Genomic DNA, 17,432 nt, shown 5'->3' with positions numbered 1-17,432 from the left:
AGAGCAAGCTACACTCCAGAAAAAACACATGCCTGAGGCCCTTGTCATGGATTTAAAAAGTCTTGCCTTTCTTTAGCACCTTTCATAATCCTAAGATATTTGAAGCATTTTACAGCCAATGAAGTTCATTTGAAGTGTAGTCATGTGTGAAACAGCAGCCAATTTCCCACAATAGGGTTCCACAAATGTTACTTTGGCCTGGATAAGCTTCCTGGGTGTTGGAACTGCATTCATCCAGGAGTTCCTTGGGGTAGTAGCCTTAGCCTAACCATCTTTATCTATGACCTTCCATTGTAATGTCAGAAGTGGTGATGTTCGCTGTTGATTGCATAATGTTCAGCACCATTTGTGACTCATCAAGAAGCAGTCCATGTCCAAATACAGCAAGGCCTGGACAATATCCAGGTTTGGGCTGACAAGTAACCTTCTCTTTCTGAATTACTACACTACAATAGAGACCACACTTCAGTACTTCATTGACTGTTAAGCACTGCGAGATGCCAATGGTCATGAAAATTTTTTCTGAAGAATTTTCAGCTATCCATTTTTGCCTTTTATTAGTGTGAACTTTTATTCTCTTATTCCACCTACATATAACTAATTTTCTAGTTTTATTTTCCTTCTAGCTCTAAGTTTAACTGATGTGGATGGAGACCTAAAATTTTAATCCAATCCTACAAGGACATGTTAACCAGAGAGTTCCATTACATAATATTTCTACTGCTCACTTAGCAAGCTTCTATATTTTTCTAAACACATTTTCAAAGCACAAGGGATTGCATTATTTAAAAAAAGACTAGGGAAAGAACTTATTATAATGAATTATCAAACTTTATTGCTTCAAACTACAGAGCAAAAAAAAAAGTGTCACATGGAAGGACCACACACAAACATCCAGATGGCTGTGCAGGTTGCAGCAAGCATAGGCCGAAGGACATGTACACGAAGCCTGAAAGCCACTTACAATAGCACTGTTATTGTGGCAACTGCACACAATGTACAATTCATTAGTGCAGCACCACCCTTGCACTGCAAGTTCCCAAATCAGACATAAACTACTTAAGAGAGCACACTGTGAACTGGATATAATGCTCTTTGTTTCAAAAAAAAACCCTCCACATCAAATCTTCTATGTAATGCAATTGTACAATTGTTTCTTGCAAATTAGGACAAATTATGAAACACTCTGAATGACTTCACCCTTTAAAATTCCACTAAAGGACTTCATTCCTTTAACTTCTCAAATGACAACAAAATTTGCACTTCAATTTGAGGAACTTCATTCACTAGCCACTGGAGATTTCTCAACTGAATATTAGTGTTAGAACTTTGATTTTAAATAGACCACAGACTAAGACCATAATTAGTTAATGAAGAAATAAAAATGAGATAAGACACGTGAAACAATTTGTGAAGCCAGGGAAGCTGCAGTGTTCTTTCTTGACTGAAATACAATTTAAGTAGTAGGCTCCAGGATACCAAACAAAAATCAAACCTTGAGAATCTTTCTAATGAGAATTCAGCTTTCTATGAATGCTTCAATAATCACAAATTAATTGCTTTATGCCAGTTTGTAAGGAGTCACATCTAAAACACTTCAATCATACAAAACACCATTAGCTTTGCTGGAATAAATTTTCAGACATCAAGAACAGTAGTAATTGCAATTGGTTGAGAGATACATTTAAAGTGAGGTCAAGTCCTCAAATCTTTGAACAAATGCAAGTTTAAAAAGAAAACACAGCTGCCTCTCACTTTGTTTCCAAATTTTATAGATTGCGAAATACATCAATAACTTTCTTGGAGTGTTAGAGGGCTATTGCATGTAATTAAAAATGGTTTTATTTTAAAATCTTTTCCTCCCCATTTTGATTGAACATTAAATCTATTATGTACTTGACATGCATTTAACAGTAAACGTTTTACCGAATCCTGGAGCTGATTTATCATGTAGTTACTTAATGAGAGTTTAACACCTTTTCAGGCTTATTGGTTTTACTTCCTATAATACCATTTACACAATGATGCACCAATAAGACAGACTCATGCTTAAAAAGATGAAACAATGCACTATGCCCTATCAAGATAAAACCCATATTCACAAATAACTTTTGCTTCAATGGGTTAAAAAAAAAGCAGTCAAATTACAATCCTTTACTTCATGATTACCTTCTAGGCAGCAAAATTAGTTGATGGGTTTAATTTTTTAAAAAAATGAGATCCACATTGAGTATAATATACAGACAAGTTACAATCCATACACACAAATACCAATGTTAAAGGTACAAATCAATTATGATGAAGGTAAGACAACTAGTTTCCATTTCAATTCACACTTTAGTTGATCACACAAATGCAAATTCACAAAACCACAATCTGTACTCTCGCGCAGCAGCACTTGTGCTCATGTGCAAAGGCAAGAAAAGTTGCATTCAACAGAGAAAAGTAGTAAACATTTAAAACACAAAACTTCACAAAATGACAGTGCACAGCAGTTTAAATATAAGTTTTTGTTCCAGCAGTTATTGCAATTTTTTAAATCTCGTTTCCCCTCTCTATGTCACTGTTGAAGCCTGCAGCAAGCATTAAAAAAATTAGTTTGTCAGTTGCATAAGACACTATTATTAAGCTTTGGTTCACATTACCAAGAGTGCACTGGAGCTAGTCATGGTACTTTGCTTCCTTCAGGTTGTTATCCTGGGTTTAAGTGAGGTAAAATTAAGTTGTTGAAAGGAAAATCATTTCCCAACACAAAATATAAGACAATGAGAACTAATTCAAGCTTCTATATCAAAACCTCCAATCTGCATGCCCGGTAATAAATTAAACTATAGGTGGAGGAACATTATATTCTTTTTATCAATTCTACTTCTAGCAGTGAGACAAATCAAGCCTGTTCCTTTGCATCATTAATGATTTGTTCCAACTGAAACAGTGGGCCAGACTATAATTAAAAAACAATGAACAAATGCCTACAACAACTTTAACAATGTTAAAGTTCCTACCAAAAAATACTGACGGAGAGTTGGAACCATCCAAACTTGAAAGATCTGGTCTTAAACATATCATTGCTAAGCAGAATCAGAAGAAAACACAAGATAACTGCAACTTCAGCTCTGATGCAATTCCAAAGCTGAGTATCAGTTTGGCACAGGTGATACTAAACTACGATCACAGAAATATGCATTCTGTGCTTCAGTGATGGTTAAGTGTCACTTCATTAAAACAAGTAGCTTCCTGACAAAGTTCCTTGATAAATTGCTTAAAATTTGTTTACAAAAAGAATAGCTCATATTAAAAGAAATAACTTAAATTTTGTCTATTGAAAGCAATTTCTCACTGGCACCAGCTTACACGTAAACAATGAAAAGTATAACTTCTTCCAGAAGGTTACCCCCATAGGGTCTAATTAACCAACAGATCAGTGCACAATGACAATTTGATGATCATTCTGTAGTTGGCAGATGCGGGGAACTCATTAGGCCATTATATCTCACTTAAAATTTAACTGATAAATTAAAATATTCACAGGTCTAAAACTTCTTTTCTGGGGCAACAATATAATCCAATACAATCTCAATCTATCCTTAAGCCTTGTGCCCTTTCCTGAAATAGAGGTACGGATTCAAGTTCACTAAGATTGCCCTGTTGTAATGCATAACACTAATCATAATTAAAGCAGTACACTGTCAAGCTGGGTTGGGGAACCTTTAAAAATTGTTCTGCATTTTGCAATGTAATAAATTCTCTGTAAGAAGGTAACAAAGAAATTGTCGAGGATGAGTTTCTCCAGTGCGTTATTGCTTTCCATTTTGCAGTGCTTTACACATCAACAGTACAAAGAGGTTCGCTGCCTGGCTGTGCTGATTCCATTATTGTCATCTTCGGCTTCTTCCGAGTTTCCTCCTTTGTGGAGCAGAGAAGGAAACAAATGACAATTATATACCACCTGGTTTAAAAAAAACCCCTTAAATTATTTTTGATTTCACAGGAGGGCAGTATCAGACTTTGTAATGCAGTTTGTCGCATTACTCATTGTCAAGGCTCACACAAACTTGGGTAAGGTACTGATGGAAAAACTCAGCAGGTCTGACAGCATCGGCGGAGAGGGATACTGTTGACATTTCGAGTCCGTATGACCCTTCATCAGAACTAAAGACAAACAGAAATGAGATGAAATATAAGCTGGTAGAGGGGGGTGGGAGGGACAGCCCCCACCCCCCCTCTACCAGCTTATATTTCAACTCATTTCTATATTTTTTTTAGTTCTGATGAAGGGTCATAAGGACTCAAAACGTCAACTGCATCCCTCTCCACAGATGCTGTCAGACCTGCTGAGTTTTTCCAGGTATTTTTGTTTTTGTTCTAGATTTCCAGCATCCGCAGTATTTTGCTTTTATCTTAAGGTACTAGTGGGTGCTTGGAGCCATTGAAAGAATAAGCTGGCAGGAGAGGAAGCATAGGAGGCAAAAAATAAAATGGCAAGACACCAGAACAGAAACATAACACAAAAATGCTAAGACATGCCCAGCAGAATTCAAGTCTTTTGTAGCACTCCCAGGTATTAGCTCCTGCTCCCTGACCCACCCCCAAAAATAAAAATATTTACCCTATCCCGTGCCAGTTTCTTCATTTCATCTCGTAACTTGTTCAAAATATGCAGATTCGGTTTGTTCTTTTTGGCAAATTGCTGCAGTTCAATCACACTTTTATCAGACATTTCCTGTGTTAAAATAGTAGGAACAGATGTATTTTAACTAGGTAGTGCAGAAACTATGGACAAATACACCAAAATTACCACAGTTTATGGCAGAGGGGGGAGAAAAGAAAAATGTGTTTTCAAGAAATCAAGCAACAGGAATGCCAAGGAAATGTTAAGTTCTTCCATCTGCAAAAATCACAACCAGGTCAAGGCCAGAGTTCATCAGGTGCAAATACTGGTACATTAGAGGTCCTTAAACCATAAAGGTAAAACAAAACTCTACTCAATGTGAAATTTCTTTCGACATGGCTGTCAATGCCTTCAACTGTACAATAGTATGGGCTGATCTTTGCCTTGAACACTAAGTGCTTTCTCTGGGAACTGAATTTCGACCTTCCCAAAAAAAATTCACTTGGGACCCTCAACCTGTCAAAACTCAATGTTGCTGAATTTCCATAGCAACTTTACAAAGAATATTGCACTTATTCCTTATTTAATTCAAACTAGGGTCTAATAATAGTGACTGTATCAATTCTGTTTGCATATATTGTTCGTAATTTCTAAAATAAGGGAAAATTGAGAGCATCATAAATTTCCCATTTGACTAAAACATTAAGTGCTTTATTTAATATAAAGAACAACTTTTTGGTCCTTACTATTGCATTCTCCAATAAAGCAAGAAACTGCCGCCAGAAAGCCTTGGAAATACATACTTAATCAATGGAATCAGTGGTAGTATTTTCACCTGAATCAAGTTGTTGCAGGTTCAAATCCCACTACAGGATTTGATCACAGTCTATACTGACGTCTGTACAGTACTGTATTATTGAAGGTACCATCTTTCAGATCGGACATTAAACCAAGGCCTTTTCAGGTGGACATAAAAGTTGCTACTGTACTTTTCCCAAAATAAATCAGTTCTCTTGGTTATTGAATAACTAGCAGCCAGGACACCAACACTACAGAAACAGATTCAACTGGCCAATTATCTCATTTCTGTTTGTGGGACCTTAAGCATAAATTTACTGTCATCACAGCAGCTGAGCTGCACTGCAGAGGGACTACTTGGCTGTGAAGCACTGCTAAAGGATATGAAAGCCAATTAAAATATCTAATTTATTATTTTAAGCCGAGCGCTTGGATGAAATGTGCTTTTGACATCAAATAAATAAAGTTTTACTTAGCCCATCTTGCAAGCTTTGCATACTCAAAAGAAGTTTGAAAAGCATTAGCAAAACGCTCAATTGTCCATGTAACTGGAATAAAAGTACATCAATGAAACGGTGCCCTAGGGACACAAAAATGACATAAGAAAGTTTACGTTGGAATGATGGTTCTCTTGGCGATAATGGAATAACATTCAACAAGTTGGTAAAATCATTTCTTTTTTCACTTGGAACGCTTTGAAAATTTCACTTCATGCTGCCATAAGTGCTGCAAAAAATATCATTTAGATTTAAAACATTTTCCCACCTCACTTAGCTTTGCGAGAGTGCTGTGAAATTGAAAAATATAAGTATGAGATTTATATCCCCTCAAAGCTTAACAAGTTCCCATAAAAAAAAAGTAGCTCGATGTCAAACGCAGTTGTTCAAGCCTGGATCCCATTCCCACAGAAATACAACATTCATCACATTACCTCACAATTTACCTGTTTGACCATTTTATTGCTTTCCCTGCCGTACATGCGTAGTAGTGACCCCCAGTTCTTGACGTGAGGGTGTAGTAATTGTAGGATTTTCTGAGATGCCAGCTGTTTGCCAACTCGTTTGTTCTTGCCTGAAAATTGCAGTAGTTTTTAAGTACATCAGTTCAAAAGTGCAAACAACTTATCCCTCATTTCCTGTCAGGTATTGTCAGATTTAAACCAGAGGTGAACAAGTACATGTAAGCGCTAAGCTAACCCCCAATGCCATGTACACAGATTTAAGAGTAAATTACAGCACTGGCCATGAGATTTATATTTTATACAAGTGTTGAGAGTTTAGATAGCACTTACCAAACCTGAAGAAAAACAGAGTAAAGTCTCCCCAATAAACAAATAAAAAACAAAAACATGTAAATAACTTTAACCGGCAGCCCTCTTTACATGAAGGATTGCTGCATTGGATAGAAACTTTAATTCAGCCTTCAAGGAAGCCTGGCACAGTTCATAAAGCAAGGAACTGAAAACCATTACCATCTACACAGAGTTTAACTATGTAAAGCTAGACCATCAAGAGCCAACACATCAAAAGGCTTCAGATTGTTAAATTTAATTCCTAGGTTTTTGCAGTAAAGTTCTCTCTTCTTTTCACCACCAGAAATATGGATAATGAAATAGTGAAGTGTAAATAAGGCTTCATCACTACAAGGTACCTATCATTACCCCAGAGACAGAATTTTCCAAAAGGAAATTAGAAAATCTTTTAATAAAGAAGATAAAAGTTCATTTTATTGTGGAAGCTGAGCTATAACTGCAGTTTTGCCAACAATCTAAATTATTTTTTTTTTAAAAAGTGAGCATTTACTGCTTCTCAAAGAGTTGCAAGTCAAGTTTAGCTTTCTTCCTCTGAAGGTATTGACTCCTTATGGAGGTACAATTTTACTGGTATTAGATGTTCATCAGTACCTCTCTCAGGTGACCATTCTCTACATGAGAACCCTGACAATGGGTGTTGCCTCTCACACATCTTTGGGGGTGGGGGCACAAGTGGGATGTGTCACAACCTCAGAGTCTACACAATGAACCTTTCCAGCATAGCTCACTGGGTAGCAGTTGCAAGCCTGACAGATTTCCCTTCTATATCTCTCAGGTTCTGAAACTGACAATAGTAATCTTTCTTGTTCTGACATACAATTTAATTCATCAGAGACACAGGGTTGAAACCAAGGAGCTAACTGATCTGTATAGTTTAACTATTCATTGGATAGGCAAACAAATCAGGAAAAATGCAAACAGAGGTCTATAGTGTTCCTATGCAAATAAGCTTACCGATATTACATTTACTTATATTATTTGCACAGCCTGTTAGGATTATTAATGAAAAAAATTTATATAAACAATCAAGTGTAAAATCTCCCATAACATGAGCAAACATTCGGATACATAATTAGCATTCAATGACAAATTTGAACACATTAACATTTTAGAATAGGCTGGATTCAATAATGGAATGGCTGAAGTGAAAGCAAGGAATGAATTTCCCAACATAGACAAGGTAGTACAAGGGAATTTTTAGGGCTAAAATTTGTTAAGAAAACATTTACTGAGACAAAAATAACAGCATTTAGATACAGAACCCTTCAAAAAAATTACAAATGGGCAGTAATATTCATTCCCTTAGGAGCAACAGCATGTTAATCAGGTAGGTTACTTAAAAAGTACATTGAAAAATTAGGTAAGAAAAAGAGAAAATAAATACATTCAAGAATCAGTCTATTAAAAAAGGCTGGCAATGTAGTAATGAGACCAGAAAGATTAATACCTGCACAGCATCAGTGTGTGTGGTTTGCAAATTGTTGAAACCAGTGTCTAATCAATTTAAAACATCAGCCACTTAATTACATTACAGCTGTGCAGTGGTCATTTTCAAATTTGAGTTGATGCAGATTCACAGCAACAATTAATCGTAGGTGTACAAAATGCTCTATTAAATTTCTACTTACAGGTAAAAATCACAAATTTGTGTATAATAGTATTGATTAAAATAAAAAATAATCTTCCACAAATGATGCTACAGTGCTAAAGAAAAGCACCTAATGAATATCAATCTTCACTCAAGCAGTAAGTTAACCAGCTAGGTCTGATTCAAAAATTATGATGGTATTATTTGGATCAGATATTAGAAGATGAAATCAAATAACAAGTGAACATAGTAATCTGTGAGCACTCATATTATGAGAGAAACAATTTGGTAATTTCAAACTACACCCGCATAATGAAAGTATAATGCAAGAAAAAAAGGGTACTTTCTATCCCTCCCTCCACCCGTGTTTTCTGATAGATGAATGGGGCATGGCTTCAAGAGTACACTGTCTTTAACCAACAATGACTTGGACACCTGAAATACACCAGCATTCAATACATCTTTCAGTAATCAAACTGAAATTATATAAAATTACCTCCTGGCAGTTTTAAATATCTACTAACTTTGAAGAGAAAACATTACAGAATACCGGACAGAACACAAAACTGCATCCAAGTTCATTTCCATACTTACACCAGCCTCTCACTGTGTGCTTGCCACAGGTCATGACATATTCACTTTTCTGGTTTTTACCAGGAATTACCTCAAACTTGATGGTTGTGTCGCCCATTCCATGATTTCTGAAAATTAAAACAAATTTACTCTGTATTGTAGTGCTCAATATAAATGGATTTTAATAACCACGCAGCAACGAAGAATTAAAGCCAGATATGTGACATTAATGTGGCAAGAAATTGAAATGTAGATGAACAATACCCCCACAAACAAAAGTCAAATTTATTAAGCCTGTGCTTCAAGTCAGCAATACACAAGGACAACATTTTTAACTTAATTACATTATCACTGTTAGAAATAGCGTCTTTAAGAATAGAGGCACAACTATGCCAACTGCATACTTATAACAGTCACTCATTTACATACCCCTTAAGTCTAAGATCACAGAGACAAGGGCAGGAATCACCCACCCCCTTCCCCCACCTACCAATATGGGGGCAGGAACATAGGAGAGTTAGTAGATATAGCTGCCAGCCAAAGTGTCAGTCACCTTGTGGGTCCCCATGGAGTCAGCAACACAGCCGCTGCCTGGAGGCAACCTTCCACATTGGGGAGGTCTCCAACAGACCAGGCCTCAGTTCTGTTGAACTTACTAAAAAATTGAACTGCAAAATACTCAAAATGTTAGAAATTTGTGGCAGAGGAGGGCAAAGCAGACGATTTGGAAAAACAGTTATGTACAAAGGACATTGATAGACATACTACTGGTAGATAACCTGGCTTCCTTATTAGATCACATTCCACATCTTGTTCTGCCACCACAGTCATAAATAAATTGGGTGTGAGCCAACTAAGATATGATGTTGAGATCTGCTTTGAGCACCAAAGGCTTTGAACATCTTTTACGTTCACCAGCTTCGTATAACATACCTCCCCTTGGCAAAAATGATTTACTGTGACAGCTACGTAGAAGCCTCCAACAAACCCAGAAGAGGGCAGCAAAGCTTCACAGACTGCAATGAGCAAAGTCTGGAGCACAAGACAAAAATAAATGCAACAGCGATGACTTTTTTCTGAAAATAGGAACAGAAATGAGGCGCTGGCCAGTGGCCATGGCATCTATGAAGCTTGGAAATGCCAAGACTGCAAAGAATGCAAAGATGTAGAGGAATGCTATTCCAGCAACTTTTCTCCACAGAGGGTGATGGAGCTGCCTAAAGATAGACGCAATTTCTATAGCAGCTTTCACCAGCTCAGAATGTCCCAAAACACTTTATAGCCAACAAAATACTTTTGAAGCACTGTCACTGTTGCAACATAGGAAATCAAATATGCACACAGCAAGCTCCACAACCAACGATGTGATCACCTGTTTCAGTGATGATCCATTTATCCTGACTCTCTATTCCTGTTAGTTAGCCAATCTTCTATCCATGTTAATATAATAATTCCCAACACCATGAGCTCTTATCTTGTGCACCTTTTAAGTGGCACCTCATCAAATGCCTTTGAAAATCCAAACACACATCTACTGGTTCTCCTTTATCCACCTTGCTCATTACATCCTCAAAGAACACTACTAAACTTGTCAAACACAATTTCCCATTCACAAAACTGACTCTGCCTGACTCTATTACAATTTTCTAATGTTCTGCCACTACTTCCTTAATAATGGATTCTAGCATTTTTCCAATGACATGTATTGGACTAACTGGCCTTGATTTTTGTGATTAAGTCTCTGGAGTTGGACTTCAATACACAACCTAACCCAGAGACGAGAATGCTACCACTACAGGGTAGTTTGAAAGAGTAAACATGTAAATAGGACTAAATTTTGTGGTCCTATATTCATGAATTATATTGTTCTTGCAATTTGTGACAATTAACTGCAAGAAGATTGTTAGTGTACTGTAAACCTTAAGCTAATAGTTTTGTTTCATATAACATTGCTGTACTGGGTACAAAAGCATTCCTAAAACATGGTATTGAAGTGTAATTAACTGTAATAAATTCATAGTCATTTTTTTATTAGTGAACCACAAAATTATTCAGAATAAACTCCAAGGTTTCTCACACAGAAATGGAGGCTTTGTATGTATGGATTTAAGTGATTTTACAGGAATGGCAGAAAACAAAAGGTTCAAAACAAGTTTTTCCTTACAAAGCAAAGATATACAGATGATGACATGAAGGAGCTTTTCAACTTTATGCTTACCTCTTAAGGCACTCATGGAGAATTTGATATGGTGACAAGAGTCCAGCCTTGTTGGTCAGTTCATATACCCGCGAGTCCTCAATACTGATGTGGTTGAAGTACTAAAATGGAAAGAAAGCCACATCAATACTGTACAAAGCAGAGTCTCACTTTTCTTTTACATTAATGTTGAGCTCTGAATATCAGCTGATACTGCAAAATCCAATTATGATGCAATGAGTTCAGTTGTAGTTTGACATGAAGTATTAACACTAGATGGCACTGATGAACTATTAAGGGTAGAAAAACTGATCAAAAAAGAAACTGTGCAAGATTGCAGAGATGAGGTACAAGGGTAACATAGCGAAAAGGATACAAAGGCTGAGGGTTGTAAAGGGTAAGTTGTGCTGTTTGGAGAAGTAGCTTCTCCCCACAAGCTAAGATAGATCATGACTGCTCTGGATTTACTCCTTCACATTTCCTTGCAGTCAGCTGAAGTGCAGCACTGGTGAGTCTCGACATCAGGACACCAGCTCATCAGCTGAGCCAAGACATCATGCTGTACAGTGAGCCAAAATAATATGCCCCACCAGCTCAGTTTGTATGCTGAGTACATCAGTTCAGAAGATCCCAGCTTCAATTCCTTGTCTGTGCTGTTAGATGTTCTCAGGAATCTCTGCTACCTTAGTTTCAGCATCCCAATGTCCAAGGTCAAAGTGGAAAATAAAACCAGCCAGGTTTCTGTTCTCAATAGTTATCTAATAGTCTTCGCTGAAAAGTGAACAATTAGAATCCTGGGACAAGACACACATCTTCTCCCACCCATGTTCAAACAGACTGCTGACACTCACTGACCAGGTGAATCACTACTTGGGAAGGCATTCAAGGGCATCCAAAAGATGTGAACAGCAATGGCTGCCAGCCTAAATCTTCAGGAAAGTGAGGGGAGAAAAATATAATTCATAACTAGCCATCTTAAAATGTCAATCAAATATTGTCCTAGTTTGCTACTGCCAGTGTTAAGCAAAATAGTTCTTTAAAAAATTATTTGAAGGCTAAATTTGCACAATGACTAATATAAGACAGCAATATAATTGTGCCAATTACATTCTCCACCCTGTCTCCTCACCAAACATTAAAACTTGACTAGTAGAAAACTAAAATTAGTGTATATGTTCTCCAGTGTATCAAAAACTAAGTAATAAATAAAGTGCTACTCAAAGCAGACTATGAAAACAATATTAGCAAATGTAGGCAGTTTCATGGAAATGTATTGCTGCCATTTAAATTTGAGACATCATCGAGATGTACCAATGTGTCATAACATGGAGTGCTGGGACACACATTTGAGCCATTGTTCCAATACGTTTTGCATCTCAGCCACATCCAAATCTATCAACCTACAAACTCAAAAGTCAAGAGGCCTGAAGATCAGGGATAAATAGCAGACCTGAATAACGAGATGAATGTCCAATTCCCACAACTTCTTAATTTCTACAACTGTCTCTGTTCATTTAGGGAGCTTAAACATATGAAGTATTCTAAATTGCTTAATTTATGCTGAGCAATAACAAAGTTAGGAGAAAGAAGAAAATTTTAAAGGGAGAAATTTGAGAAAAATAGCAAGACAGATGGATTTACAGAGAAAGCTGCAGAGGACAAGGGCAAGATTATTTGGAACCTTCAAGAGTTGGGGCCCAAAGGACACAAAGCTGATATTTAGGGCTGGTGAGCTGTTAAAGGTAGCGGGAGACTAAACCTTGGAAGAATTTATAGAAAGGGGCTTTGAATCCAATCCATTAGGAACAAGAAGCCAATAGAATACAGCTAGAATTTATAAGTTCTATTTCAAAAAATGCAAGTAGGCGTTTCAAATACTTGGAACTTACCAAATATCAATACCTATTAACTTGGTGGCGGGGAAGCTTTTGGAAGTGATAATTCGGGACAAAATTAATCGTCACTTGGGCAAATGCGGGTTAATTAAGGAAAGCCAGCATGGATTTGCTAAGGGTAAATTGTGTTTAGCTAACACTTGGGAGTTTTTTGATGAGGTAGCCGAGAGGGTTGATGAGTGCAAAGCTCTTGTTATGGTGTACTTGGACTTCCAAAAGGCATTTGATAAAGCACAAGAGACTTGTGAACTCATGGAATAAAAGGCAACATAGATGCAAAATTGGCTGAGTGACTGGAAGCAAAAGGTAGTGGTGAATGGTTGTTTTTCAAACTAGAGGAAGTTTTATAGTCGAGCTCCCCAGGGGTCGGTGTTAGGACCCTTGTTCTTCCTGATGTATATTAAAGACCTAGACCTTAGTGTACAATTTTGAAATTTGTGATTGATTAAAAAAACTTGGAAAAACTGAATTATGAGGAGGATACTGTAGAACTTCAAAAGGACCGCTGGTGCAATGGGAGGGGTCGAGTGACAGATTAAATTTAATGCAGAGAAGTGTGAAGTGATTCATTTTTATAGGAAGAATGCAGAAACAGAATATAAAGTATACAACTCTAAAGGACCTGGGTGTATACATGCATAAATCATTAAAAGGGAGCAGGATAGCTTGAAAGCGCAGTTACTAAAGCAAACAGCATCCTGGGCTTTATCAATGGGGGCATAGAGTAGAAAACCTGTATAAAACACTGGTTTGGCCTCAGCTGGAATATTGTTCTAGTCCTGGGCACCACACCTAAGAAAGAATGCGAAGGCATTAGAGAGGGTGCAGAAAAGATTCTCGAGAATAGTTCCAGGGATGGAGAACTTCAGTTATGTAGAAAGATTGGAGCAGTTGGGCTGTGGGGAAAAGGCAGGGGAGTGGCACTAGGTGAATTGCTCCCTCAGAGGGCTAGCACAGACACGATGAGCTGAAGGCTTCCTTCTGTGCTGTAACCGTTGTATAATTTTATGATCAACCGCAGTGATTCAGTTATTTTTCCTCCTAATGTAATAGATTGGAATCTCTTTACAAAATGGTGATTTTAAACCAGGTAAACAGTAACTACCAAAAACTTCCAGGATAAAAACTGCCAGTTAATATGGGTTTAATTTTTCAAAGTCTTTAATGAAGTGTAATAATTCATATTTCAATCAGCCATTCATGTTGCATGATGCACATTTCCAACTCCAAAGAAAATTTCCAAACACCTCTCCAAGCCCATGAAACACAAACACCAACACCCATGCATTCATCAAAGAACTAAGTGAAAATCTCAAGTGAAATGAAGAAGATATTTCAAGCAATTTTGCAGCTGAACTTCACAACAGCTGGCAAAGGTCCTCATTAGTGGAAGGGGAATTTCCAACAAACTTTAATATAAATAATATATGCATGAAGGTCAGAAGATGTTAATAGCTTCTTTCCATGTTCTGTTCAATTGTATTTTTATAAACTTGTGCTTTAATATTTGATGCACGGAACTAGAATGAGGCTTCACATACAAACACTCCGAGTATTTGACGCATTTTTAAAAAAATATAAGCTGCCACATAAGTTCCTATAAGCTACAAACTGCTGATTTGAGACATCAGGAATGATAATCATATATATTTCATCTTACAACTACATGCAGAAGCCTTTTCTCTGTATTTCAAAAGTCACAAAGGCCATGACAGCAGGATATAACTTTCTCCTTACTTCAAAGCCTAGAAACATTCAAGTTGAATATATCATGGCATGGTATTGTGCAATACTGAGTCTAGAACAATACTGGATCTAGGACAAGGGTTCACAGTCCCAGGATAGGGGTAGGCCATTTAGGACTGAGATGCAGAGAAACTTCTTCACTCAGAGGATTATGAACCTGCGGAATTCTCTACCAGAACGCTGTGGAGGCCAAGTCACTGAATATATTTAAAAAGAAAATAGATAGATTTCCAAGGCGTCAAGGGATATGGGGAGAGAGCAGGAGTATGGCACTGAGATAGAGGATCAGACATTAACATCTTGAATGACGGAGCAGGCTTGAAGGGCTTCATGACCTACTCCTGCTCCTATTTTCTATGTTTCCACTCCAAGAAGTATTTTTTATATCTATTACCTACAAGGTTTAACCTTATATAATAAACTGTCCTTCTTCGATCCCCACAGGAGAAAAAAAAAGTAAATATGCATGGTGTTCTTTCGAAATTTACATTTTGGCAAAGCTAGTTTTTTTCTCAGTTTTGAAATGAGGCTTAGAAGCATTATTAACAAGTGAAGCGGGCACACACTAAAATGCACACCTCTGCATGTTGTGTTAGCTCAACATTATTACAATTATGCAGCTCTTCCCTGCCTGGTTAATGCTCTGTGACTACAAAGCTGAAAAAAATAATTTTTTTTATTAAGAGCTTCCAACTCATTGAGGCGTCAAAAACCTGCTCTGAAAACTCTGCTCACGTTTTGACAGCTGTGGCAAATTGCACCAGAGTCTATGAGACAATCTACAACATTCTAAAAAGAAATCAATTTGTCCTATTAACAGATCCTTTCAAAAATTCCAGGATCCAGATTAGCATCTTCCCCAAAAATAAATCTCTGTACCAAGTTTTGTTGAAATCCATCCATTTGCTTTGAGTTATATTATTTACTGACAAACGGACTAAAAGGGGCAAAACATTACTGCAAATATAATTAAAATAACAATTTTGAAACAAAATTATTTTTTAACTCACCACTTTGAGGAACATAAAAAGAAATAAACAAACAGAAAAAAAAAGCACAATATTGGAACAGCTGATCATAGAATGCAGATTTTTAGAAAATCAATAAATATAAATGCACTACACACACTGCAGTACAAGCTAATTAAAATAAATACAGTAAAATAAAAAATAAATACATGATTCTTTACATGAGACCATTGGTTGAGGAGCAACAGAGGCTGGGGTATTGTCAGGGCAGTGGTGGAAGCCCCAACAATGGGCTAGAAAGCCAAGCACAACCCTGCCTCAGCCATTTCGGGGGACCCCGACTGGTTTGTGGTGTTCATCTGACCACTGAGCTGCTGTCAGGGCTCTTATCCCTTTAAGACCAATTAGGGGCCAGCAGCTCTTCAGTCCCAGCAGCCTCACTGGGAGCTGTGGCCACTGCTGGGACTGTACTTAACCAGGAGAAGCAGCATGGACACTGCCCTTGGAACAGGGTAAGTAGGGTTGGGGGTCTTGGGTCCAGTCAGGCATACGAGGGGTTGGGGTGTTCCACATGGGTAGCCATTGCTGGCAGTGGGAAGGGAGGTGCTGGAGAGGGGTCCTCCATGGACCACAAGGTGCTTGATTAGAAAGAAGTCCCCACATCTCCCCAAGCCTCACAGTTCACCTGTGGAAAGCCCACCCTTTACTGATGAAATGTCAGTGGTGGCAGGAAGAGGTTCTTAAAGTGGCCACTTAACTGGCACAATTGGCCTCTGGCCTGAGGGCTATCCTCCACCTTCCCCACTGCTAGCAAGTTGACATGGTGGCAAGAAGGTAATGGGCATACCACCCTGCCTTCCCTCCTGACTTTGAGATCCCACCCATCCGCCTCCTATCCCGCTCCCTCAGGCTCTGTGATATTCCAGCCAGAGAATGCAAAAGTTAGAACGACAAGTAGAAAACAAAAAGAAAGTTAAAACATCACAATTACCTCAAGTTCATCACTGTCTTTGGGCTTCTCATCCGAGGTCTGTTTGATAAAGTCAGGAATGAGGATTTCCAGCGTGGCACGGGCTGGAAAGGTTAACAGATATAATTATGTTAAATTTGCACAATAGTTATAATTAAAATTACTAAAAATAATTGGTGCCGTTAGAAAAATCTGGTAAACCACTAGTAACATAGAACACTACTTATAAAGGTGTATTAAATAATTGTGGAATTGAAAAAGTTTACAGTCAATATATCAAAAACTTTGCATATTGTGCACACTTTGCTATAAATATCGCTGTTACTCCTTGTAATACTTTCCCAGTCACATTTTGTTGTTCACAGCCCTCTTTATAAAACGTCATATTCTCTGTCTCACTGTGAGCAATTCCAGGGGAGAGCTGGTAGTACTCAATATTCAAGCTTTAATTGAAAGGCTCCTGTAGTAGTTCAGCAGTTTATACAAAAGAGTAATTGAACCAGAGATTCTAGAAGGGTTAGTCTCAGTGTGTGCCGAATTAAGATAATCTCAGCTAGGATGAAAGTGGGAATGCTACAGTTGACTTCAGCATCACTCGATTAGGAAGGAGATAAAAAAGGTAAGGGCTCTGGACTCCAGAGCCTGTGGAAAAAGCACATGTGAATGTGGGAAAGGATAGTTTCAAGCAAGAATGTGATAAACTTATGGTGGAATTGGTTGTTGACACTTGTAGTTAAGGCTAAGACATATGGACATATAGCTGGTGAAGATTC

The 17,432-nt window shown here is 37.6% G+C and overlaps 1 protein-coding gene across 2 annotated transcripts in view; it reads right to left on the bottom strand.

The window, feature by feature from the left end:
• Window positions 1-809: 809 nt before the first annotated feature.
• dgcr8 (DGCR8 microprocessor complex subunit) overlaps window positions 810-17,432 on the bottom strand; it is a 39,767-nt gene continuing 23,144 nt past the window's right edge. The window contains exons 9-14 of one of the 2 annotated variants that reach the window (XM_078554504.1): window positions 16,681-16,763; window positions 11,102-11,202; window positions 8,905-9,011; window positions 6,342-6,481; window positions 4,610-4,723; window positions 810-3,906 (exon numbers count right to left, since the gene is read on the bottom strand). In XM_078554504.1, the coding sequence (XP_078410630.1) occupies window positions 3,823-3,906; window positions 4,610-4,723; window positions 6,342-6,481; window positions 8,905-9,011; window positions 11,102-11,202; window positions 16,681-16,763 (629 nt within the window). In that variant the 3' untranslated portion in view covers window positions 810-3,822. The remainder of the gene's footprint in view (window positions 3,907-4,609; window positions 4,724-6,341; window positions 6,482-8,904; window positions 9,012-11,101; window positions 11,203-16,680; window positions 16,764-17,432) is intronic. The other variant, XM_078554505.1, reaches the window with a different exon arrangement.

This window comes from Cetorhinus maximus, chromosome 12 (genome assembly GCF_964194155.1).
Source record: "Cetorhinus maximus chromosome 12, sCetMax3.hap1.1, whole genome shotgun sequence".
Lineage (NCBI taxonomy): Eukaryota > Metazoa > Chordata > Chondrichthyes > Lamniformes > Cetorhinidae > Cetorhinus > Cetorhinus maximus.
This window is presented reverse-complemented; position numbering and strand designations above follow the sequence as displayed.